General features: G+C 43.2%; 1 protein-coding gene across 1 annotated transcript in view; it reads right to left on the bottom strand.

Moving 5' to 3' along the window:
• Positions 1–6,141: 6,141 nt before the first annotated feature.
• Positions 6,142–27,186, bottom strand: part of GNB1L (G protein subunit beta 1 like) — a 42,846-nt gene continuing 21,801 nt past the window's right edge. Inside the window, exons 2-7 of the mRNA XM_009911000.2 lie at positions 24,238–24,365; positions 23,885–24,010; positions 21,773–21,935; positions 17,516–17,614; positions 12,624–12,839; positions 6,142–7,862 (exon numbers count right to left, since the gene is read on the bottom strand). Coding sequence (XP_009909302.1) covers positions 7,596–7,862; positions 12,624–12,839; positions 17,516–17,614; positions 21,773–21,935; positions 23,885–24,010; positions 24,238–24,353 — 987 coding nt within the window. The 5' untranslated portion in view covers positions 24,354–24,365 and the 3' untranslated portion in view covers positions 6,142–7,595. The remainder of the gene's footprint in view (positions 7,863–12,623; positions 12,840–17,515; positions 17,615–21,772; positions 21,936–23,884; positions 24,011–24,237; positions 24,366–27,186) is intronic.

Here is a 27,186-nt window from a genome sequence, read left to right as displayed (position 1 = left end):
CAGACTTGTACAGCAGCTTCCATTTTGTGCTGCCAGAGCCATTCTGTGCTGATAAAGGCCTCTCACCACCTCCATGGGAGGACAACTGGTTCATGCAGTGTGTCTCATGGAAAGAGCAAGTGCTCTTCAGTGTCTGGTCTAGCCCGAGTTCTACCTTGTAGTTCCTGTGTGACCAACTCTTAGTGGTCATTTGCTTTCCTGAAACCAAATGTGCTCTTGGTGAAGCTAGTCCTGGTGACTAACCCACTGGTTGGTGCAGTGGGCAGGCAGGATGCTGTACCTGCCTGTGACAGGTTGATTGCACAGATGCCCAGGTGCTGAGACCCAGGTCCCCGGGCTGCAGCTATAAATTGCAAAAGGAAGTTTAAAAGAAATAAACAACACTTAAAACTTAGAGATGTCTGCATGATTAGGTTTTCCAGTGCTTTTAGTTTGGCTCATGGACAAGGGCTCTGGGCTTGTTTGTTTTTTCACTCTGCTTGCCCAGTGCTCCCATTGTCCCTGTTTCTGGGGGGGTAGAGGTTCCCCTGCTCCCTCAGTGCTCTCTCCTACCGGCTTTATCTGCCCTTTGGTTGGGCTGTGAGCTCCAATAGCAGGCAGTCAGCACTGGCTCTCAGAGTGGAGAGGCTGCACACAAATCTGTCCCATTCCAGTCATCTTAAAAGAGCAAAAGAGGGGTGGTGAGATGGGGGTGCAGCAGCCCTCCTCTCAGGCTGATTTTATTTGAGCACTGCCTTACATGTTTCTTTTATTTCAGCAAACATGAAGTGAGTCTTTCTTTCCTGCTTGTTGTCAACAACTTCAAACCAGATGGGCTCAAGAGATAAAACTATAAAGACCCAATGTCTCTATTTAGCATGATGCCAAGTCTGCATGCCATCAAAATATCTGAGGCAAAAAGCCCTGCAAGGATAATACTCACCATCAGTATTATGTTAAAAACAGCCTAGATGCTTTTCTGTGAATACAGACAATGTATCCATGAATCACTGAGATTTCATATCAGCAATTTTTTTAATTAGCATCAAGACAAATGCCATGTCCACATTCTCTGCCATGTTTAAAGTTATTGTGTACACCTAACACACCAACCTTCCTCCTACCTATGTCAGAACATGTTTATAGCAAGCAGTGCCGTGGGTGCCTGGAAAATGTACCATTTGCATGCATGAGATACCAGAGCAGAGTAATGCCTCAGCATTTTAACATCCTCCCCAGATTCTCTGATCTGGACATAATCAGGATCAGAATCAACCCTGCAGCTGGTAGGAAAGAGAGATCATTGGTGTCCAGAAAGTGCCAAAGAGTTTCTGTAGCTTTTGCTGCACCAGCTTACTTAATCAGTGAATATAAATGAGGAGGAAACAGCATCCCACTGTAATGTCAAAGTAATGGTTTTCTTTTTTCTTTTTTTTTTTTTTTTCCCCCCCCCTTCCCAGTTAAAACTTAAAATTGTAATAGATGGTTGGGAGAATTATTTTCTTCTTTAAATTTTTTTTTTTTTTTTTTTTTTTTTTTTTTTTTTTTTTTTTTTCATGGCCACGTGGGTCTCCTGGAAGGACATAGCCAGCACTGCTCTGGGATGGTTCTGCAGCACATGTGGCTGCTTCGAGACCTCAGTCCCTCATGCTGCTGTCTCCAGTGACACTGTAACATTTGGCAATGCAACTGTTCATAGCAGAGAAATAATTAGACACCCCTCTGGGTGAGCACAGGCTCATGGAGAGGTGTAGGTTATGGTTTGCAGGATTTCCTAGTCTTCCAACACCTTTAAAAGAGGATGCTGTGGAGATAAAAGCAAGTGCTTTTGGAAATGAGCTGGTGTACAGCTTTAAAAATACACTGCTGTGGTCCCAGCTGTGTGGAGCAGTAATACATTATAGTGTCAAAGTGTTGGTCAGGGATTCTATTGAAGGGGAATAAGACACTAATAACTAAACCAAAATTTGTCTCCTCAGATATGAGCATTAAATATATCTGGAGGTGTGTATCACTGCTAAATATATTCTGGGTGTGTCACTGCTCAGGAACAAAATTCTTAGTAGGCTTTAGAAATGTATAGGGGAGCTGATGGCTCCATCCAAACAGACCTGTTGCTTTGTAGTGTTTGATAAGGGGCAGTGGAACATAAAATCACACCCAGGAAGGGACTAACTAGCTCAAGCTTCCACTGCTGGTCTTGTCTTGACCAAAAAGGATCTGCAAAAGTCAGGGGACACAGAATTTGGTATCCAGAATGTGGCTACTTGCTCTCTGCCTATTTTGATATCGTTGGGCAGATTCACGATCAGTGTGCTTCAGTTTATTAACAAAATTACATTTAGTGCAGACATGGGGTGTTTTCGTGCTTAGTTTCATATTGTGAGATCCTTAAACAAATGGCCAAAAACTCCAGTACAATCTTAATTCTGGACAATCACAGTAGAAAATAAACCTCCGGCATGATCCAGAAGAGTAGGGCATGGATTAGACACAGGCAGGCTTACTTGAAAAACTTACTGTAGGAAAGGGGACCTAGGTTGGCATTTCAGAATACTGCAAACAACAAAAGCCTCATGGCTTCTCCTGTAGGGCATCACCATCAGTTCCTTGGTAGTACACGGGTTATGCTTTGACATCAAACTGTGTCTCAGCATTGCTGTAACATTGTCTAATATTAATCCAGGCAGTCATGTGCCATGTTCTCTGCAATGATCCATACTTTCACACCCGACACACAGCCAGAAAAGGAAACACATTGATTTAGCGCTCAGTAATCCTTGTTTAATCCTCAGTCCTTTGGTTTACATCACTAACATGGCTCCTGCAGTAGTCAGTGTTCTATCTTTGTTCTTGGCAGACTGAATTAAAGGAAAGATTTATTAATTTGTATGTTGGCTTTGTAGATGCATCTTAAACGTGCTAAAATCCAAAGCAGTTCAGAAGCCAGTATTGTCTTAACTATAAAAATCTGCTATTTAAAGCTCAAATCTTTGCAACAATCCAAGTCAAGCTGCAGAGAGTAATTTATTGGCTTGCTACAGCACTGCTTTGTAAAGGGCTGAATTTAACAACTGTCTCATTGCAGGCCCTCAGCCTGCTTCCTTTTTCACTCATTACTACAAATACAGTTAATCTCCTTTTCCTTGCTCATCTCTACATATGACTGCAATGCCTTATGGCTCATCTACTGATGTGAGGAAGGACTTGGAACTAATGGATGAATTTGCAAAAAAACATTTGAGGGTCAGAGGTCACCATTCATTCCAGTGGTGATAAATATTCCATGTAATTGCTGCACAAACACTAGTGTTTGGGATTTATTTCTGTTAAGTTTATGGATGCTGGTTGCCTTCTTCCCTCTCACAGTGCCAAAGACAGTGACTCGTGGGAGGAAGCCTTTTGTAGTAATTTAGCTGTTATCACCCTTACTCCTGAATCCTCTAGGCCAGGTACAGGCTAGCCCTGTTTCTTTCTGGCAGGTGAGATTCCAGAGCTAGCTCTAAAATTTAAGGTGGTTCTTAACTCACATTTCTGCTACTGAGTCAGCTGAAACTGTAGGTGATAACCATGCTTGCTAGAATTGTGAAGACCTTGACTTTTTTTTTTTTTCCTTCTCTCAGAAAAAAAGAGCTGTTGATTTCCTAGATGCAATCAGGCAAGTGTATTTTACAGTCTCTAGCAATATAGACTGCTCTTCCTTTCTACTTTGGGGAAGTCCAGGTTGGTCATCTAAGTAAATAAACTTTCTGAATACTGCAGCGCACATTGAGACTATGGCATTGAGGCTCAACTTTGGATCAAACTAATGTACTCTGGTTGCTCATGTCAATAAAATCAGAAATTTGGGAAGAAAAAATAAAATCCCTTTACTCAGTGTTTAAATAAAACCAGCAGTGATGTAAAGTGTTAATTAATTGTATGAAAGCACATGGATCGTGCTTTGGTAATAGGAAGTAAATAAGGATGGGATAGGTCTGTTCTTGCAAGCAGCTCCGCAACACGTGTCCTTCCTCTGGAAGCTGATGAAACTCTGCCTACTAGTAGGATTCCAGCTGCAGTTCATGCCCTCATTTTCAATTTGTGCTTACACGGCTGAGTTTATTTTTAAATCTACCTAATCAGACAAACATAAATATTTAACCCCCAGAAAAGGGTGCCAGGTTAGCTCTGAGAGCACATAGTAATCTTTAGAGTATCTTCTGAGAGACCTCTTAGCAGACCTAAACATCCCTTGAATCTCTGTAATTACTTCAGACACCAATGTTGACAGTAAATGGCATTTTTCAGAGAGAATATACCCGAGTTCCTAACTTCCGGGCTCTGATCTAACAGCACTGGTGACAGATTGATAGCAGTAAGAGAGGTGTTAATCTCTTCTTCTAGGGGACTGCCACTGTGCCAATACTAGAGTATTTGCATCAGAACTTGTTGCCTACAATGGATGTAAGGTGCACAGGCCTTCAGTAAAGATGTGGTTTGTGCCCTGCTTTGGGAGCTGAGGTCTAGAACTGTGTAGGGTGGCTGTGAGCCAGCCCATCATCCAGCCTGCCAGCAGCAGTGCCACACTGCACCAAAGCCTTGGAACCTTACAGTGGCCCTGGAGCACCAGGTGCTCCTAACTGGCATTCAGAATAAGGGAGGTGCTGAGACTAGAGCTGCTCTGAAATGCTGGAGAGATTTCCAAGTCCTCACTCCAGTCCTGAAACTGGCTTCTCACTACAAGGGGATACAGTCTCAAGCTGTGCCAGGGGAGGTTTAGACTTGAAGTAAGGAGAAAGTTCTTCACTGAGCAAGTAGTTCGTCATTGGAATGGGCTGCCCAGGGAGGTGGTGAAGTCACCGTCCCTGGAGGTGTTCAAGAGGAGATTGGATGTGGCACATGGGGTCTGTGGAGACAGGTTGGACTGTTATCCTTGGGGTCTCTTCCAACCTTAGTGATACTGTGATATTCTCAGTACTCTCTGGTGGCACAGCTGCCTTTTCCCGTCAAAAGGATGAGAGGAGAAAGCAATTACTTCTTGGCCCTCCTCATTTCCTACCACCATTTGCCCAAGATGAATGGGCCCTGGATTTCCTTTTCTTTTCTGCTGGATGAACATTAAACCTACAGCTCAATTCTGGGGAAACTGCCCAACAGTGTACGCTGTTATTTGCTGCCATGGAGAAGAGGAATGCTTGCACCCTCCAGGCCACTCCTCCACCCCAGGGCTACTGCAGAACAGCTCTCTAGTCCTTTGGGAAGAATGGGGGGAAAATGAACTTTTCATAGAAGCGGTGCAGAGTTGAGAAAGGACACTAGGTGTGGGTTCACAGTGCAGGGAGTGACCATATGGCTTGACAGCTGGGGTGGTTTTGGTTTGGGATTTATTTTTTTTTTGAGTTTGATAAACTCAAAAGCATGTTGGCCTCCATCACCAAGCAATCCCATGCCTGTGGTACCAGGAGTCCCAAAAGTGTTCCTGGCTTTGATCCATGCAAATGATGGTAGCAGCTGTACCTCTAACCCTGTACTGCAGAGTTGAAGGGAGGATAATGTGCTGGTTTTTGACACAGGATGCGTAGGTCCCTTCTGGAGGAGATGCAGAGATGTTTTTTTCTCACCTGCCAGGACAGTGCCCAACTGCCAGCTTGACAGTGCCTTTGATGGCATGGGCCTTCATCAGCTCTCACTTCAAGGTTGTTGATTGAAAGGTGCACTGATTACACAGCTTAAAGCTCAGGGTAGGGCCCCCTCTGGAGAGGAGAAATGCCCAAGTTTCTATCCACTGGATTTTGTCTTTTAAAACTAAATGTGAAATTATCCCCCTACAACAGGTCACTAAGTTCTGTTTCAAGAGCACTACTCAAATGGCAGGCACCAATTCCTAGGCTGCCAATGGGCTTCATATATGGTATAGTATAAGATAGGACAGTCAAAAGGAAATCTCTTTGCAAACACCCTATGGCAATTCCCTAGACCACAGATGACAATGGTTTCTGTATTTATTGTTCATTTTTTTATTTATGTCAATTCAGAGCTGCTTTAAGAAAGGGGATAAAAGAAAAACAGCAGGCTTGGGAGAAGGGCCCTACCTCATTCCATAAGGCTGGAGCCTCTTTTATGGTGCAGATAGCTCCTCCTCTGTGTGAATGGTAGGTGGAGATGGAGCACTTAGCAGCTCTGTCTGGTAGATGTAATGAACACCAGCACCTCCCCTTAACTCAGGATTGCTCAAAATTAGGCTTTGGCTTCCAATTGCAATGTGATCCTGCATGCAGCTACTGAACAGTAAAGAAATAATCAAAGAAATGCATTATTTAAAGTGTCAGCACACTCCAATATGTGTGAGGCCACAAGCAACCTGTGTCTGTGTTTTAATGGAAAGAACATCAGGCTTGGTGCTTGAGGCTTCTAGTCCAGCGTATTCTCTGCCTGTACAGCACAGCTGGAGAGCAGACCCAGGCCTTCACTTGCTTGTGTGTTTTCCCTGAAATAATTTCTAAGGGCTTTTGATTCTGGCGACTTTTTCTTTGATGTCCAGCTCTGTACAGAGGCAGAAACAAGTACTTCCAGTAAAGTATCAGCAGTGCACAGCCTGGACACAGAACACTTCAGCTTGTAAAGCTCCTTTTGAACAAACTGGGCCTTGTGAGCAGGCTGCTGTATGGCTAAGGGGCTTCCAAGGAACGCAAATGCTGCTTCAGCATTCAAACAAAAAACCCTTCGCGAATGAATTTCAGCTTCCCTGGCCGTAGAGATGCCAAGTTAATGGAGCCATTTGCACAGTTGTCCATGCAGTTGCCTAAATGTTAATGGAAGCTGTGTAGCTGAATCCCAGACTTGGCCCTGCTGAAACTTACCCTTAACTCTCTAAGGAGAAGGGTGCTAATTGGATTGCTGAGTTTAAATCCTTCAGCTAGTCAGTCTATGGAAAGGATTTAGCACTGGCACTATAAAAGGCTTTACTTAGCTTTGCAGTGCAGGGGAAGATTTCTTTCTTTTTTTTCCTCTTTCTTTCTTGTGATTAATTGAGAGGCTGGAGGTGACAGGAGATGTAATGAAATTCATAAATGCCAAAGGCCGTCCCTAGTCACATTCCTGACTGTTGGTTTAAGTTAGAAACTGACAGAAGTGTGAACAAATCAAGGTTGTTCTGATAGCCTTTCAGTTATGGGGAAGAAAAAGTAACTGACAATGAGAAACCACTGGAGGTAGTGTAATGTGTATAAATTTTCAACAAAGAGAGATATTTTACACTGGTTCAGATTCTTTGATACATAAATGACTTACAAACAGATGGATTCTGCCCCCCACCACAGTCTGAAGGATTCCAGTCCTTTTTCACAAAAGAAGATACTGGTGCAGGCTTTTAAAGCAACCTGCCACAGAAAAGCTGTTACAAAGCCTGTAGCAGAAGTCACAGCAGCTTGTTCTGGGTCCTTGTTGGGAATTGTCAGAATCCATTTTCCTCTCTAGAAAACAAGCAGTTTGAACAAGGAAGTGTAAAAAGTAACTGAGGACTCTTACTTCACTCTGGAAATACATTCTACTGCATTCCCACATCCAGGTGTTAATTCCAGTGTAAAGAATTGCTTCACCAGTCCTGTTTTCTTAGTCCAGCAGTGCAGAACACATCACGTCTGAGTATATATTGACCAGATACTGATGCGGTGATCTTTTGAGCCGGCTGCCAGCAGTCTCTCACTGGGCTGGCTGTGATCTGAGAAGGACACACAATGGATGGTTGCTGTGTGGTAGTCCAAGACTGCTAGGGGCTTCATTTTTTTCCAGCCAAAGATCCTGATGCGATGATCCCACCCTGCTGTTGCTAAAATCTTCCTGTCTGGACGGATGGTGACATCAGATATGCCAGCATTGACAAGTCTGTGTGTTTTGTAAACCTGTGGGAGAAAGTAATAGATGATCTCTAATTGTTTAAAACAGAAGAAAAAGGAATCTTTGGAGAATTCAGAAGGTATAGGGCCCACCCATACACATTGGTGTCACACAGGTACTATGGAGCTTTTCACAACATGGTGATTGGTGCCTTAGTGAGAACAATGTGACAGAGTAAGATGGAAAAGAGCTTAACTTGAGCCTCTCTCCAGCACCATTCTCCAAAAAGAAAGTCATCCCTTGTATGGGTTTAGTTTATATTTGCATTTAAAGCATATTCTGTCACGTGCAAAGCTCTAAGTCAGGGTTTTGAGAACCAGGCCACAACACAGCTTTGCTCTTCCAGCAAAGCCTGAGCAGCAACATTCAGAGCTATGGGTATATATATAAAAAAATTTTTCCCCCTGCTCCTGAAGTATTCCCTTGCTGAGAGTCTGTGCTGATGTTTAAACTACCTGCTACTTATTTTTACTCATGTGGCCCCTCACAAAAACCCCAATAAGCTGTGGTAGCATTTACCGGAGTCTTGAGAAAGGAATGCTTCCAGGAATTAGGTTTCAGTGTCAGGAAATCTGTATTTCTAGTACTTCATCCCAAGAGACTTTTATTTACACCAAATTCCAAGAAGGGGATTATGACCAAGTTATTGATTTCAATCTTGGAAGCCTTTTGTTACTGTTTGGAGACTACTGGGGCACAAATTTCTAACGGGTACAATGACAATGAAAAACATTTAGCTTCTTCAGGAGGCACTGGGGCTGCCCAGAACATAGCCCTTGGAAGGAAGTTTTCACTCCACCAACGGGAGCTTGCCATGGAGCACAGAAAGAGAGCTCAGTGTAAAACACTTGCTCTATTCTCACCTCAGGTAACTTGCATTAGTCAACAGCCTGCCTCTGAGCTCACAGCACAGGCACTCTGTGCGTGCAGCATGTTGAAACTGCCTGGGTTTTGTGGAAAACATCTTTTGAGTGTTTGCTGAACTTGGGGTGCTGTTATCTAAAAACACAACTGGAAATTACACATTAATGCCACCATCTACTTAATGCTGAAATCTGTAGCTGTCTTGTACCAAAGCATGTTTTAATATGCTGTGGTTGCTGCTTTTCTGAGGTGGGAGTGACAAGCGTACGACATCTGAGGAGCTTTCCTCCTTGAAGCACGTTCCATGACACACAGGTAGTACAGGAGTGAAAATAATATATTAATTGCAGATAATTTAATGATAATGCTGGATGTGTAAAGCTGCAGCTCCAGAAATGCTGGTCAAAGTTGGTTTCAAAGGCAGTTGAAGGCATCTTGGAGTCTTACAGGCACAAAGCTATAAGCAATTATCTTTCAGCTGTGTACTGTAACAGCTACTTACTCAGACAGCAGGAGATGTGCAATCTGATGAGACAAAAGGCCAAATGAAACTTGTATGCTCCACACATTACCCTTTATAAAAAGACCTGACAACCATGTCTACAACTGAGCACATGGACAGCAAATTTTGCCTGAACAGTGGGAGGCTGCACATGGGCCTCTCTGTGTGGCTGCTACTGTTAGATCAGTGCTTTTTGCTAGTCCCCATCTTCTTCCAGAGTCTCCAGTCAAGCTAATGCGACAAGGCTTCAGTGGGATTTTTGTTGGCATACGCACACTGGTGAGGAAAAGATTCATTACTTACATCACCAGCCTAGCAAATGTCAGATGGGCCTCACTCTGTAACTGATATTGTTAGCTAATGGCTATAACCAGTCCTGGGCGTGGTGCTTCCCATCATTACTGTCAATTACATGGGCAAGATCCATACAGCAAAATCAGGGCAACTGGGAGAAACCATATGTCATCAGCAAGTTACAACTTGAAAACGAAGCCTATAATGGTGATGCCTTCTGGCTATGGAACATGAGGGAACAGTGGGCACTTGTGCGTGATCTGCAAATACAAGAGGTGAGAGAGAAAAGCAAAGTAGAACATCTTGCTCAATGTACATGCAGCTAGGTGAAATCCTAGCACCAGGATTTGTGCCATCCAGTCATTCATGGGCAACTACTGCAGTCAAATGCAAACCAGCATCATTTCCTAACCAGCAAACCTGCTTGTAACTAAGAAAACAGGGGAAAACAGTCACGACCAGGGACACTTGTGTCTATTAACAGATGTGTCTATTAACAGATGCATTGGGAAATTTTGAGGTGCTGAGGCTAACAGATATTCCCCTTCGCTCGCTAACATGTGCTAGCTATGATTTTTCTCTCTCTTTTTAAATCTCCCTCTCCCACACTCAAATCATGTTGTCAGGTCCTGTTCCTATTAGAAAAATAGTCAAGGTAGCAGCAGCCCTAAGCATTTGAGCGAAAAACCTCAGCAATCCAACCAACAAAACGTGTGCTTGCTTGCATTACAGAGGGTTTTTTTCTTGTCATATATAAAGAAGCTTCTGTGATTATCAGATTTCTTAGTTCTGCTTTGTTTATTCACTTGCAGAAGCTGTTTACCGCCTACCTTCTATCACAAATATCATCACATAATTGCACTATCTTGTCCAAATCAGAGGGCTCATAACCAATCCAGTCAGTTGCTGACAGTGATGATTTAAGCAACTTTCTTGTAGAAGACAATACACCAAACTTTCCCCATAGCAATAAACTATGAAGTTGCCTTCATCATCTATTCATTGACACACTGGAACACTGCCACTCAAAACAGAGCTGAAGTACCATCATTGCGTCATTACTTCTCCAACAGCAGATAGCTGTGTGCCACATTTACTTATTAAAACCTTTTAGAATAAAAATAATGTGCCACTGAGTGGTTTTCCAACATCTACCATTACCTCAAGTACCTGGAATGTCAGGGTAAAAAAATAAAAGAAATCCCCATCTGTTTTATATTATTAATGCAATAGTGGAAAAAGCCCTTAAATCTATGTCCTGACAATCTGTAGTGCTCCTATGAAAGATTAGGGCATTCACACTGCACATGAAACACAGAAACATTACTTATAGTTCATAATGTTTTGTATTTAAATTTCTTCTGAGAGCAGCTTCTGCCTCTTAGTGTGATGTGCTGAAGATGTAACTAATCCTACACGCCTGGGAATGTGAATGCCCCATGCAAACCATACCTGGAATATTTTATGTGAACAACTGCTGTTTTTTTCCCATGAGTCCTACCTGTAACCCTCCATTACAGTTAAACTCAGGACTGAAATGTGCTGTAGGGAACAGTATTTTCTTTGAACTTAGGAACAAGCTTTGCAGCAATTAATATGAAGGAATAGCTTCCTCCCCAGCTCTGGAGTATTTGCAAGCTTTAAGAAGCTTATCATGTCGTCAAATTCCTGACACCTTGGCCTTGGAGAACTAGTTTTAATACCAAGTTTCTTCACTCGCTCACTTTCCTTCTACTTCTGTGAGCTAACGACACCACCTGTGTGTCACCAGTGACAGGAAAGGTGGGGCAGGGAGAGGGAAAGCAACCAAAACCCTTCTGAATCATGACAACTGTGTATCAGCTTTGGTTCATTTTTTCTTTATCACATTAGCTTAAAATGTCTTTGCTACTTACTCAGTCTAGAGTGCCTCTCTTACTTCATGCCATATTGCTTATTAAAGTTCAGATGTCCTCAGTGAGTGCTGTGTCCTCCAAACTTCACCTCAGCTGGATGCATTTACAGTATATGCACTGGTGTCCTAGGACCCTACCACTAGTTCTGTGGGGATGCCTAACACAGTATGCACCTTCACAGTGTCCCCCAGGTGATGAGTCACCACTGGATGGCCAAGCACTTGGTTTTCTTCCTGCAACACTGTTCAGAAAACAGTATTAACTTACCACACTACCAGAAGATCTCCACAAAAGCTGCAGGCTGAAGGGTGAATTGGTGTATCCAGCAGCTCTTCTCAAGGATGATACAGGGGACACACTGGGACTGGCTCAGGCCCTATTTATTGTGTGTTCAGGGGACAACTGCCACTTTAAAAAGGTTGAAGCAGAGGCTGTACCTGGTCCATTTGAATTTTCATAAGCTTTTTATTTATGCACTTCATTTCCACACTTAGTTAAAACCTACTTAACCCCTTGACACTGTTGGAACACTTGCTAAAGTTGTCCAGATTAAACAGTATTTATTGCCATTCAGTAGCAGAGCCTGAAGTGGTGATTATGAGACCTCCTTCTAAACCAGCCGTTCCAGGTACGCGTAGCTCAGACGCCAACTGCTATCTCCAGTTATTTTCCCTGTCTCCAGCTAGGGCTCTAAAGGTGCCAAAGGACATCGGTTGCCTAAACCTCCTGTGCGTTTGGTGCTAAGCTGGGCTGCTCCTGCTCTTTTTCTTTGTGAAGTATTTAGTGGAGCATTTCTGCCTTTCCCACAGTGGAAAGAAAGCTCTCTCCATTCAAGCAGAACCTTTGGAAAAGCAATCCTTTGTTTCTCATTTTTATAACTCATTTATAATGTTTAGGACATTCCGAGAGCTGGATACTACTAACATGATAAATGAAGATACGGAGGCAATGGCTTGAGTAATGCTAGGCTTGTGTGCCTGTTGCAACTTTGGTAAAACCAGAAACATGTGAGAGAAGGTTTTGTTTTCTTTTTTTTACATCCTCACCATCTTTTGCTAAGTCTAGTCACATAGCACAGACATTCTAACCAGTCTGTGATTAATTAGCTAGAGATCTGCAACAACTCCTCTTCATGACTAAGTATTTTTTCACTCTATCAAACTGTTAGTGCAAAGTGGGATAAATGACACTAGAGGGCCAATGATCCTGACCTGGAGGTTCTGTTGCTCATTGAGGCTCCAGATGCTAAGCACCTTTTCAGATGAGCCCGAGATCCCCTTGGTCCTCTCCGAGTCAAAGTCAAGGCTCATCACTGGCTCCTGGTGGCAAGCAAGTTGGCTCAATGCTTTTCCCATTGACAGATTCCAAAGGACCACTGATCCATCTTCATAGCCAGCCAGAAGCAAAGGTTGTGAACCACAGCTGACCTGATCAAGGGAAAAGTAAAATTGTTTGAGAAGTAAATAGTCTGTTAGGAAAATTATCACTCCCAGGCACGTTTCAGTCCAAGCACCAAGAAAACAAATTAAAAGGTTGAGTGGTGTAGAAGTGAAAAGTTTGGAAGTCTGCATGTCACGTCTGGATAGTCCATCCACTGACAGAGAGAGCTCCTAGGTAACTGCTGATGTGCACTTATGGTTTTTACATACACATATAGCAACGTTCTCGCTGAAAAAACAGACCCTATGACATCTGAAAAAAACGCTGCCTGATGCTTTCAGAAGCTTCACTGCCTCAGTTTTGTTTGTGTTCCTTAAAAGGAATCACTTAGAGCAGTTGAGTTACTGTGAAGCTACAGAAACCTGGATGGACACTGGAGGAGGTGCCATTTTTAAAGATCCTGGTGTCACACTGCCAAGCGTGGGGTTACACGCGGGGGTCATTTACCGAAGTGCACCACAGTGCTTAAAGGTAAACACAGAACCTCTGCTCAGGAATCTCTGGGTGAGTCACCAACGGGTTAATGGGTGCCCAAGTCCCACTGTAACCAATTGAAAGCTATTTTGATTAATGATGTCACAGGTCAAAGGGCATGGCACCCTGGGCAGACACCTAATTTATTTAAGCCTCTGAAATAACTCAAAGAAGGGAACATTACTGGATTACATGTCACACTTAAGGAAAATATTCATCATTGCTCCAGCAAAAAGACTAATGACCCTGGCTGTAAGCAGTGACTGGCTGAGTGAAGATGCAAATCCCTAACCAAAAGCAACTAAAAGCCAGGCATCTGTTAGTGCCAGTTAGTGCTTTAGTAGGAGAAGAAACACCAAAGTAGGCATTGGGATTATGGCAATCTCATGCAGGCACATCTAAGAAATGTAGCCACTGGGTTATTCAGCCCTTTCCAAATCCTGTCTGAGCCTACAGGATTTGTTCCTTTGGTATTCAGTTAAGAATAAAGGTAAAGGACACGTATAAAGAATCAATGTTTACTGGTATTGCATTATTAAATGACGTTTTTCAGACTTGCAGGCTGCCAATGTCATGATACAAACTTGCAGTGGCCAAAGCCTCACTGCCTCTGTGAATGGTCCAGACTATTATCCCACTGGTTATTATTTGTTCTAGGGGGAGTTAAACTAACAAGAGATGGGTGGTCTTGGTAATAAGACTGCTGAGTAACAGCTTCATGTTCTTTCCCAGAGTTACTCAGTCTAAAGAAGTGTTTAAATAAGGCATGGACTGCATGAGCAGGGAAGAAAATTGCCCATTAAAAGAAGGAAACCAGGGGAAATCCCCAACATCATCTTTCTGAACAGGGCTGTCCACACCTGGAATCCTGCAGGAGCCTCACTCCTTGCTTTAAGTTCCCCTTTCTTTTGGCAGGGTAGGGAACACACTCTAGCTAGAAAGGCCCACAAAGGCGCTCTGATAATGCTCAGAACTGTGCACAATCTTCCTGTCAAATTTGGGATTTGTTAAAATAATCTAACATTAGAGCCAAATACATGTGAATTAATGTCAGCCCATCTGCTCTTCTGGGTGGAGAGGCCCTGGGAGAAGTTAAAAAAAAAAAATTCCTGAAATGAATATTTCTGGTTTTATTTATATTGAATAAAGGGTAAGACCTTTAAAGCAAAATGCAGCATTTCATAGGTACTTCCACGAAGTTTTGCAAAGCCTCTGTTTGTGCATAACCTCCACCCCCAGTTATTTGTACTGCTTTTCTCTGAGCACAACTCCTCCAGAGCCCTGGGGCTCTGAAGGAGATACAGCTGTCATCAGAGAAGCAGGGCAGGGTGGGCTGCTCTGCCTGGCTCAGAGCTGGATGGCTAGATTTTCATAGGTGCTCATAGTCCTCATTAAGAAAAGAGAGACAGGCAGGCTGGAGCAGTGAGGTAATTCTAACACACTTGTCTGACCATCTTCAAATGCTCAGCAACATGGGAAATGCCAAGCACAACCTTTTATTTTTGTGTGCTCTGGGCATCTCAGATTTGAAAAGCAGGAATTTGCAAGTGAGATCTAAGATTGCTCTGTTGTTTTCTATGAAATGAAGGCTGCCATACTTCTTCCTGACTTTCCCTAACCACGTGAAGTGTAGTATTTCAATGGGTACATGCAATTGAATTTAAATAAAAGCTTCTTAACAGATCAGGGGAGCTCTCAGCCTGACACCTACCCCACCAAGCCGTGCTTCACAGCGGCCTGTTTATTTCAGTTCCTAATAAAGGACACTGCTGGTGAAAAGTCTTCACCATTCATCTTCTGTTTCAGAGGAAAAATGAAATTATAAATCATTGTTCTTCCTAAGCTGAATGTTTTGTTGTTGCATTTGGATAACTGTCAAGGAAGGAAGAAAAGGTGATCTGCTGTCAACTCAACAGGAATAATTGCTATAGTTTATATAAAGTAATAACTCTGCATTTCCAGTTTCTACATGTATTATTCCTGTTGAATTATTTCGCTTGCACCATTACGCAACACGATGCCTTCCCCGAGGAGTGCAAAAAAATCTAAGGGAAGACTGTCCTTACTCCAGCAAATCCTACTCCACCCAATTAGTAATAGCAGGAAGGTGTGAAGCTGAAGAGACCATGCATTTAAGAATATGAACTTTCAAAAGGAAAAAAACCTCACTGAATTAACTAATACATTTAAGGAAAAAACTCATTGAATTAACTAATACATATAAGGTCAGATCTAGTAAAATGAGGGGGGAAAATGCTTCAGAAAGACAAAGTGCTGCAAACTTTTTAATGCCTAGGAGAAGCCACCAAGGCTTAAATCTATAAGCCTCCATTTCCTTCTGCTCTCCAGTGAAGTTCCCAGTTCCTTCCGCTGCAGGTGAGGTGCACTGTTTCCCTGGGTCATTTTTTTACTGGCATACAGAAAAATACGATGACACATGGCTGCAGCCCTCAGACTGTGCTTGGACAACAACCCTGAGCATACTTCCTTCAGACCATTATGTAGTTCTCTCCATGTCAGCTTCTGTTTCAACTTGTTAACATTTACTGTGCAATAAGCAACCTCGACTAGTCTCTTAGGCAACATGCTGTCCATGAGCGCTGTGCTGGGGAGTGCTCATCTCCTGGCTGGGTATTGCCCAATGCAGCAGTGTGCAGGGGAATCCTGGACGGCCCCTGCTCAGGAAGGGCTGCGCCTGGCTTAGCTCATGTTCTGCTTTTATGCTCATTGAGCTACTTCCAGTGAAACCACAAAACAGAATGCAGAGCATCGATTTGGTACACCACATGTAATTATTTGCCCTTAAGAGAATCCTCCTCCCCATGCTTTTAAACCAAGTTGCACACATTTGTAAAAGAGCAAATACAGCTGTGAGACTAAGGGATTATCTATCCTTGCCTGCTGCAGTCTAGGAAGTTGTGGTGACTTCCCAAAGCCAGAATTTGCATGGAATAATTTACTTCTCCCAATTCCCCATACTCTGCTTTATCCCCACTTGCAATAAAATTAAAAACTACATAAAATTAAGACTGCACCTGCTCTGCTTCCTAGAGGAATAGCAATATTAATGGACGTAGACAATATGGCAGGACAGAGGACTTCTTATACTGGCAACAGAAATTTCAACACTGAACATTTCCTCAGTTATCTTCATCTTATTAAAAATGTCCAGGAGACAGAAAGCCCCATTCATTTCCTGGAGCACTGAATACTGATTGCATTTTTAGGACAAACTTTCTGTTTAATAACAGTCTAATCAGTCTATTTAATTTTCCTTCTGATTTCTCCCCCCCTGGTTTTTAATTACAGCATGAGACTTGAACTGTGGCCTCTCCTACATTTGTCTGAAGTCAGCAACTGAATTCCTTTAGACCTCACATTGTTCAGGACCTCGAGTGAAGACACTAAGACCTCAAATTCACAACTGACTGGTTACTTTTCCAGCTGAACTCAATACAAATGTTCAGATGACTCTGCAGGAATAACATACTTGAAGTCAGCTCGGGTGGTACTGCAGACCTAGAACAGTATGTGGGTCAGAGGGTTAAACTGGGAATCAGTCTTGCCACCAGTTCTTTGGAGACTGAAAGCCAGCCACCTGAACTCCTTCCTCCCTCCACTGCCACCTTTTTGTATTACTTGTCTTTCATGTTGGCATCCTATAAACATGATTTGCTAGATACTCTGTAAATATGGGGTTTGTCATTAACTGCTTTTATTTACCTTTTTGTCCAAAGTCAACACCATCATAAGTATTTTGTTGCTATTGTGTGTCTGGAATAGAAATGTTCATAGAGTGCTTCCTTGTCCTGAAGGCATTGAGGTGAACGTAATCTGCCATTAAAATCACTGTTTTGAAGTAACCCAATCATTTCCCATCACTCGTAATGCAGCAAGAAATCCTATCAAACAACTGGCTTTGGTAAGTCACTCATTTTCCTCCTGACTGATGCAAACCCTATATCTGTCCTTAGGATACAAAGCTTTCCCTGAGCAAATCTTCCATTAAAGCTTGGAAAGCTCTGAAAGTTACATTAAGGATGTTCACAAATCTTTCCCCCCTTTAATAGTATAATTACTTGATTGGTTTGATAATAAATCAAAATCCAAGTGAGGAAAGATTCATGTGCTTCATATAAAATGAATCACAGGGAAAACATTTCACAATTAGCAGGCGCTCTTGCCTTACCTGCCATAACTTCAGACACATGGGCATGCCCAGCTTGGCACCCACCTCTGGCTTCAAGGTACAGACTGATGTCTTGGATGGCAGCTCCAAAACCTGAACCTGACATCAGGAAAACAAGAGTATTTGGTCAGGCTCCAGGTCCAAATTCTGCCGTTAAAAACACAAGTCTTTTCAGGTGGCTAAGGCTAATATAAGCTTTTCCAGTAAAAACTGTCTGAAGGAAACCGAGGAACGCATGTTAGGTTGGAGCTGTAGGGGAATGCACAGCTTTCTGAAGAAATGCATTGCTTTAGGAGAGAGTAGGCAAAGAACTGCTAGAATGAACTCATCCACTTCTTCCACTCTTGTATTTCATCTGCATTGCATGCAGCAGATGACTCTCTTCACAGACTGGGTAATATTGCAGACTGCTGACCCTGAAAACACTTCCCTGCCTCTTCTCTCTCCCCTTTTTCAATCTCTGTTGCTAATTTTTTTGTTACGCTCACCTGTGGACACCTGCACCATCTCCTCTGTTCTGTCACAGTAACACAGGCAATATATGTAACTGCAGTGGATTTATTTACTGGCTGACTGTGCTAACAAAGCGTAAACCCAGAACGATTTGCTAGTGCAGGCTGGAGCAGTGACGGCACACAGGTTAATTCTAACACACTCGTCTGACCATCTTCAAAGCAGGTCAGTCAATACTGTGTTAAACACCTGCTCTCTGTCTATGCAGCAGAGTACTACCTTGCTTGCACTGCAGTAAATTATGGACCTGATTATTATTATTTAGCATTGGGCAAGTCCTTCCTCTGCTAAGGAAGTAGCTCATTTTCCACCTTAGGGTGATGGCAGGCAAGATCAGGGGAGTCTGTCTTTGTGGTTTGGTGCTGGAAGGTTTTGAGTCCCTTCAAGTGACACAGAAATGCCTCACTCTGGGCTGATTCTCGAGCCTGGAACTATGGAGAAACAAGTTCTTAGGTATGAAAAACTTGATGCCAGGAACATTGTTGTTTCTCAGATGCATTCTTAAACATTAAGGTGATGCCATGGTTTGACCCCAGCCAGCAGCTAAGCACCACCCAGTTGCTTCCCTGCAGTGGGATGGGGGAGATAATGAGAAGGGTAAAGTAAGGAAACTCATGGGTTGAGACAAAGACAGTTCAATGGGCAAGGCAAAAGCTGTGGACTGCAGCAAGCAAGGGATTCATTCACCACTTCCCATTGGCCAGCAGGTGTTCAGCCATCTCCAGTAAAGCCAGGCTGCATCATGCAAAACTTGGGAAGACAAACACCACCACTCTGAACATCTCCCTTTCCTTCTTACCTCAGATTTGTAAGACAATCTTAAAGGTCTTTTCCAGCCTAAATGATTCTGTGATTCTATACTGTCTGGGATCAGCTGGGGTCAGCTGTGCCAGCTGTGTCCCCTCCCAACTATTTGGACATCCCCTGCCTACTCACTGGTGGGGTGTGGAGCAGAAAAGGCCTTGCCTCTGTGTAAGCACCGCTCAGCTGCAACGGGAACATCCCTGTGTCACTGACACCGTTTCCAGCACAAACCCAAACCACAGTTCCATACTGGCTACTGTGAAGAAAGTTAACTCCACCCCAGCCCAAACCAGCACAGGTGATCTTTTATTTTGATTAAAGAATGGTCTGCACCATCCTGTAAAAGTAAAGGGCTTCAGCCATTTGATAACTCCAGCACCACCAGTCATCCCAGGCTATTTCAGAATGTGTGAGAGCCTAGCAGCGCTGTTGGACAGCCCCAGTCATGCGAATTTCCTTAAGCATCTGAGGTGAGCTATTACACAAATATGGCTCCTCTGGGAGCTATCAATCAAGACCACAGCAGCTGCGATGGCTTTCCAATCCCATACCTTTAGTTCAAAGCTTGCCAGAACATCTTCCTATTTCTAGAGGTTGTCAGCTAGCCTGCCAACAGACAGCTGCGCTCCAGGACTGCGAGCTGACGCTGTGCTGAACACAATATACAGAACACTTTCCAAAGCCACTTAGCAATGGAGCAGGAAACTACTCTCCAGATTGGAGGAATGGAGACTATAGCACAGAGCCAGCCAGTACATAACCAAACCTAGGAACAGATCAGAGTTTGAGCTTCTGGGAATTCTGGTTCCTTGGAGCTACAATCTCAACAAATGATGCTTTTCTCTTGGCAACTTCCTTGCTATTGACATAATGACCAACTTAACTGTTGCAGGAAATGTGCTAAAACTGTGAAGGTGACCTGCTCTCATCTTCTGTCTTTCATCACGAGCTCTCCAAAACTGCACCTTTTACAGAATGAGGAGGGGTAAGCGCACTGCGGTAAAGACTCTTCTGTAGGTTGAAAGGGAAAAACCCAAATCTCCCTTGCTTTACCTTGATGAAAACCCAACAAACTGGTACAAGGGCTACAGCTGAGCTTGCAAAGGACAAAGAAAACCACAGAGATGATTAAAGCTTTTTGCAGAAGGCAAGGAGGCATGAGCTGCTTTTGCTAGATTGACAATTGCAGAGACTGCCTGCATTAGAGGCAGCTGAGCCTCAGCAATAAATACTATTTCATGTACTTTGACAACTGTAACCTAAAACTTGAAGTTCTGTGTTTATATTGGTTTTGCTTAATAGGAGAAAGATTTGCCTTTGCCTGAGGTTAATAGTGTTCCTGGGTGGCTAAAACTGGCCACAAGGAAACACACCCTTTTTCTTTTTCACATTAATAAAGCTTTTAACATGTTTCTGGCAAATTGGCAAGAAGAGTGCATGTAACTCATAATTGGTGATTTAAATGCAATCATGAACAAATAAATGCCTGTTCAGATCTCATTATTTATGGACTGAACCTGTTTTAAGACAGAATTACTCTTTTTTTGGGCACTAGCCAAGCATAAACACTTATTAAGTCTTAATTTTAATCATAAGCTGCAAATGTACTGTGTCTCACACAGTGCTGCCTATCTGGAAGCACCATATATTATGGGAGCTTATGGGAATGTATCGAAACCTGACCCAGCTGTAATGTAGAGGTTCTTACACAGCATGGAATTCTTACCTCAGGAGACAGCAAACTGTTATCGCTTTGCAGGGCCCGGGCGACAAATGAAAATACAACAGAGTTGTAAGAGACACTGGAGTAAATGTCTGTTCTTTGGACCAGATGATTATTTAATTCTTCTTTACTACAGCGTGTGTGTGTTCCCTGCCTGACACAAAAACTCTTCTCCAGCTGACACAAGAATGCACTTGTCAGTTCTGTTTAACTTCAGTGTTCTTGAGCACTGCTGTAGAATGGAGAGAGTTCACTGACCGCAACAAGGTACGGCGCTTAGAGTGGTTGTATTTGCTGGTGCAGTGGTTGTGTCTACAGGTGTGTTCAGTTCTGCAAAAGGCTGAATGTTCTGGCTGTGAGCCAACAAAGTACTTAAACATGTACTTGACTTGTAAATAGGAAAACATTCACATTGCTGTGCAATGCAGGTACCGTGCTCACTTGGTGCTTTGTATATCAAACACGCAACTTTCCATTTCAAGATACACATCCTGCAGTCCAGAGAGCCTACGACCTTTTATGGCCAGGAACAGCTTGCAATTAGCTACAATATTTCTTTCCATATTTCTGTCACTTCTTTTTTCCCCCCATGTTTCTGGTATTTTTATGTCAAGTATTCTAAATTATTTTTTGTGTGATGTCCTCATATAGTCCTTCAAAGGGAAGAAAAGTAGGATTTCAGCAAAGCAGACAACAAAGCTGTCAGTCAGTGATTGCTGTGATAATGGGTATTAGGTGTGGACTTACCCAGTAGCAACTGAAACAGACCCTACAATTACCTTACACTGAGCAAACCTCTAGCTACCAATAGTCATTCAACTATTTCCAGCCAAAGTACCAGCTAAAGAATTAGCCTGAGGTGGAAGACCATGTACTGCATTACAAATCACCTGCACCTCCCCTTCTCTCACCAAACATGACTTTCCGCTTGAGATGGAGGATGAGTACCTCCAGCTGATGACAGACTTTCTGACCCCAGAAGGACTCTTGTGCCCCTTAACAGTATTCAGCAGCACCAGAAGAGATTTCAAAACCCCTGCACATAACAGACAATCATCAGCTGCAAGTACTTAAATGTCAGACAAATTTGGGGTGCTATCCTTGTTATTAGTTGTGCTGCCACCTCTTGAGCATTTTGAGTGCAATGATGTTTACCCTTCTGATCTCCTTTCAAAACCAAAACAATCTCCCAAGCACCAGAACAAGAAACTTCCTACCTCCGCCAGGGCTTTGGAGGCCATGGCCATTAGCCAGCGTCCCTGTGCCATCTTTAACAGAGAGCACCTGCAGAATCCCACATTCTCTGTGAAGACAGAATCCAGCACCGACGTCCGCCCCTCTGCTAAATCCCACAAGCAGATCCTCTGGTCACGACCCTGACTGTCACAGAAAAACAAGTTGTCCATGAGCAAGTCAGGCTAAGCAAGTCCAGCTGAGCAAGCCAGGCTTCCTGCAGCTTAGGCTTTCAAAGCTGGGTCCTTAACATGCAGTGAAGAACCAAGGGAGCTTAGTGCCAGCTTCTGTTGGGGCATCAATTGGGTCTTTCAGGAAATGTGTCAGGAGATAGCATCACTGAGACCACCACCCTTCTACTAACTACAGAACTGGCCAATAGGTTCAAAAGTTACTAGGAGGAGGGAGGACCTGAGAGTCAGGTACACTGCAGTCACAGTTCATCACGGTTCTTTGTGAAGAGCCTTATCAAACAAACTGTGTGCCTGTGCGTGCACAGTTATGAGGTCTCAGGAGTATCTGAGCATATTTGCAATAAGAATACTTGCATTTTGCCATTGATTAGATCTAATTTAAAAAGAAACAAGAGTATGCCGAGAGTAACACATTTAACACTCTTTCACCTTAGTAATGAAATAGAAATGTCAGGCAGTTTGTCAGCTGAAAGACAAATAGCAAGACAACAAAGACTGCATCAAAGATAAATACAAAGTTCTCCAGTGGTCCACTGCCTCACAGAGGGCACAGGAGACCATTACAGCCGTGTATGTGGGGACACACAACAGGAGAGGCATTGGCAGTGCAGCATGTAGCAGGAATTAAACCATGAAAAGCTGTGGTTAAAACACCCACACCCAGAGAATCAATGGCTGCAGCACACATGTACCGGTGCAGCTCAGGCAGAGAACCCTCTGCACGTGTCTCTGTCCCACAGAAGTCAAACAGCAAGACCAAGGGGGGCAGAAAAAGAGCACAGCATTAACTGCTGCGTAATCCTGTGATCCCACTGCCTCTACAACAAAACTCCACCAGTCCACAAACTACAGGGTTATGTGTCCTCATGTTATCACATGGGGCAAGGAGTCATCACAATCTCTCATCCAATTCTTATTTTAATTAGCAGTATCACCTGATGGAAGTATGAAACCACACCAGAGGTAGATACATATCTACAAACTGTTGGGACTTCTTCAGCACCAATACAGAAACTCCCACCTGCTGCTCAGCTGAGTGACAAACTGTCAAAACATTTCTAGTGCCAGGCATACAATGCGGTACTGCAAGAAACTGCTGGGATTTAACTTTTGAGCAGAGAAACAAAAAATACAGGTAACTGCTGTCCTAAAATGGCACAGCTGTGTGAACTTATAAATGCACAGCAAAAATAGAGGTATGGAAAAAACATGCTCACTCAGTATTTTATGGGGGAAAGCGTTGATAATTGTACTTAAGCAGATAACAAATATAAATGCTAATGAGTTCCACTGTATATTAGAAGAGATGTCTTCTCCAGATAAACATGTCAGAACAGCTCCTAGTCATACAGACACTTTGGCATCCACACTAGATCACCTGTCTAATCCAAAGTACACAAATATTCCTTCCCTTGCAAAGCAAGACCAGAAGATATTCTGTAACACAGCAAAGGCTGCAACTCCCATTCTTGCTCATTTTTGGTCTTCCGTTCTCCACTTCCGATTCTTCACTTCCTTCCTTGCCTTTTCTCCTCCTATTTATAAACTTTTGTATCAGTTTTGATCTTCCCTGAAAACCAGTTATGAAACATTTGTCAGCTTTCAATCTGATTTAATTCCTGTGTCTGAAGACCTCACCTGATTTCAGTGCAGTACTAAGACACTGTGGACCTCAAGCTTTTGTGATGTCCTCAACTATGTATCATAAAGACATTAATTGCATCATTCTTCCCACTTTTTGTTCTACACTTTTTCTGTATTTCTGTACATTTCCATAATTTTGAATAGACTTTCAGTGACTCCAGAAATAAGTGATTCCTTTTTGTTTGTTTGTTTGGGATTTTTAACTCCAGAAATCACAGAAACAAGAGTCATCTCCCAGTATTTGCCTGCTTTGCTAACCTGAGCAGTTTGTCTTTACTACCCATCGTCTCCACACAGTAGACAGAGTTTCTTCCGTGGCCATCTAGTGCTGTGTCCACTCTGCGTGTTTTCAGGTTCCAGACATGGATAAGACCACTCTCAGACCTGGCAGTAAGAACAGATGCTTTTAGTGTGGCCACTGCAGAAAATCTGATAGGACAGCCTGGTACTTGCCTTTTTTTTTTTGCAAACTGAAGCTGTATGCACATTCCCCTCCCCAGCCCCCCTTCACCAACCATGCACTTCATTGACTGATCATTTAGCTAAATAATATGCTTTGTTTTACATGCCCCCACGATGCCCAGCTCAGCCAGAAATCCTGGTTTACTTACCCAGAGAAAAGAATGGGAACATCAGGTTCTTGGTCTCCACAGGAAAAGTGCAGCGCGTGGACTGCAGCACTGGTGCCTCTGAGCACAAACTGTGGGTCTGGAGGTGGCAGAGCCATACCAGCAATGAACTAGGGAGTGAGAAGGCACAGGCATCACAGATGGTAAGGCAGCCTAAGGTGAAATTACAGCTTTAAATACATTTACTTTTCCTAGTCACTTTCTCCTTTGAATTCTGATTACTGGATGTTATTTCTCTTGGCCAGTGTGGCGTATTTCCTCCTAGCACTGGCTGATCAAGCAGCCATCGAATCTGCTATTTGCTGCACTCCTTTTAAGCAAGGTACGTGTGGAGCTGGCCATGTGTACACACCTCTTGTGCACTTGTAAATACCAAATTGTTCAGCTCTTTTCCCTGCTGCAAAATCAAAAAGCTGTAAAACACAAGAAACTGGATACCCATAATTTCAGTGGGCAAGCAATTTATCATTCCACTTAGCCCCTTGGCAAGTCTTTCCCCTTCCTCCCCATAAAATACTACTTCTGTGCTTTCCACTCACAGTCAAATCATTGCTGGGAACATGCCAACCAAAAAGAATTTCAGGTGAGTGAAGACAATTTTTACACAACAATCTTATTACTCCCAAGTGCTTGAGTTTTTGGTTCCAAGCACAGTTACTTTACAAAACAGAACTGCAGGATTTCACACTAACTCAGTGACTGCTGTGCTACAAGCTGTACTTCCCAAAGGATCAATAGAGAGGGACAGATGCTTGATGCTATTGGTTCACATGTGGTCTGAGTCAGCAAAGAGCAGGACAAGTGTTTGGCAAACCAGGTGCTGTTGAACATGGGAAGTGTGACAGTGTGTGACCTGCTCAGGCACTCTCTTGCTGAGCTGCTCCTTCACCAAGTATTTCCCTCCACATTAACACCTCTGCAGGCAGCTCTGCACAAGCACCAAAGGACAAAGTTGACTCTTCTGTGTTCTGACCTGCTGTGACTGACTCCCCCCAGACTTCAACTGTAGGTGCAGATCATTGGCAAATAGATTCTAACATGCACTGCAATAAATATTTTACTGCTTTATCTGTGACATTACCAACCACACTTGTATTTCTGATTCTTCCTTTCTGACCTGGCCTCCCACAGAAAAGGACAGGTCTTGCCTCTGCAGAGGTCAGCTCTCCAAGCATGTATTACCTCAGAGCAGACAGTGTTGTAAATTCAGTGCAGCAAGCTCAGCAGGTGGTTTTTTGCCCTTTGGTTCACAGCAGAGGAATTACAGAGAATGGGAACAGAGCACTAGAGTTACACAGCAAATTAAACCAGCTACACCTGCAATTGCCATCTCACCTCAGTGTCAGCTTTTGAGTGGTGTCTCATGGATGCACTTGCTGTTGCACCTCATTTGCAGCTCTGCCTTCTTTATAGATCAGTAATCGCTATGGAATCTATGGGTCCCAATTAAACACAATTATCTTTTAGGACTAGTGATGAAATAGGATTCTTCAGCATAATGTGCAGTTCTCCCTCAATAGCACTGTGTAATTAGGTATGAAAATAATGAGCTCAGTGGCTAACCTCCACGTTTTAGTGCCCTGACTCATTTGTTTTATGATGTTGTCTGACTATCCAGACTTATGACAGGCTGGAGTAAATTTTCAGGTGATTACACGATGTACAGGTTCGCCCCCATGCTGAGATCCAGCTCCCCGAGATCCTGCCTGCCTGTAACATGCTTCACCTGTGTTACAAACCTGTTAGACTAAGGGGTTTGTCTCTAGAGGTCACCTCATTGGGACACCACAGCTGTATGCTGTTGTCCTCAAAATGACACTTTGTAGAATCATATAAATAAAATAGTAGCTGTGTGGCTTGTCAGGGGAGCAGGGTCCCTCTTCACAGTGGAACAATGCTGGGTTACTGCACTGAGTAAGGAAGACAAAATAGAACTGAGTCAAGCCAGAGGCTATCTGGGATTACAAGGCAGGTTTTTAATAGCATTTTTCTAATTACTGAGACAGAAGTTTTTGCTGACAGACAGCAAGTGTGTGCGTGGCTGTGGGAAGGGTTTTACCTGGCACGAAACAGATGCTCTGGTGCATGTCTTTACAAGGACAGTATTTCAGAAAAATCCTCAGACTGGCTACAGCAAAGAAGAAGAAAAAAGACGACAACTGAAAACACACTCTCAGGCTGTAAGCAAATGAAGTGACTTTTTGCTCCTTGGAGCCTGGTCCTTTGCTTGCTTGTTTGCTGATCTAATACATGAATCTGTTGGTTTTGATTTGGTGTATGAGAAGACTCCTTATTACTTCCTATCACGACTCAGCAGATGAATGGCAGTGTGGAAGTATAAGCATCTCATTTTTCTTCCAACAAGTGCTGAACTACAAAATTGCATCTGTGCTGTCTTCTCCATCCATGGACTTGGACAAGTCACTTAAGACCAAAACGTAATTAAAAGTTCCTAGGTATCTAAATCAACAGAAAGTCCTATGAGGTCACAAAAGGTTGAGAATTTAGTGCACAGATTCTAAGCAAGCATTCACCTGTTCCTGCTTCCTCAGAAAAAAAGACACATAACATTCCACTCACCAGGTAGCTCGGTATCTCTGCTTTACTCACACACTGTGAGTAAAGCATACTGTTGCTGACAGACACTGGCTGTATCCTACTTTGCTAAACAGGCAGCTACAAACATCTAAGCACAGTGACTGTGCGGTGGCTGAAGCTCCTGAGTAAACACTACACAAATGCCCAAGTGATTTAGAAGCCTAAGACTCATGTTTGTCTGAACTTTCAATCCTAAATCTCTAGGACTTTTTATAGTTTCACCCCATGTGTCTGAAAGTGAGTTCTCTAATTAACACAACATTTATTTTCTTGTTAACTCCATCTAGCCTCAGGGAGACCAATCTGTTCTTGTTAACTAGGGACATCTACACC

Source organism: Dryobates pubescens, chromosome 25, assembly GCF_014839835.1.
Source record: "Dryobates pubescens isolate bDryPub1 chromosome 25, bDryPub1.pri, whole genome shotgun sequence".
In the NCBI taxonomy this organism is placed as follows: domain Eukaryota; kingdom Metazoa; phylum Chordata; class Aves; order Piciformes; family Picidae; genus Dryobates; species Dryobates pubescens.
The sequence above is the reverse complement of the archived record's forward strand: the minus strand, read 5'-3'. Positions and strand labels throughout refer to the sequence as shown.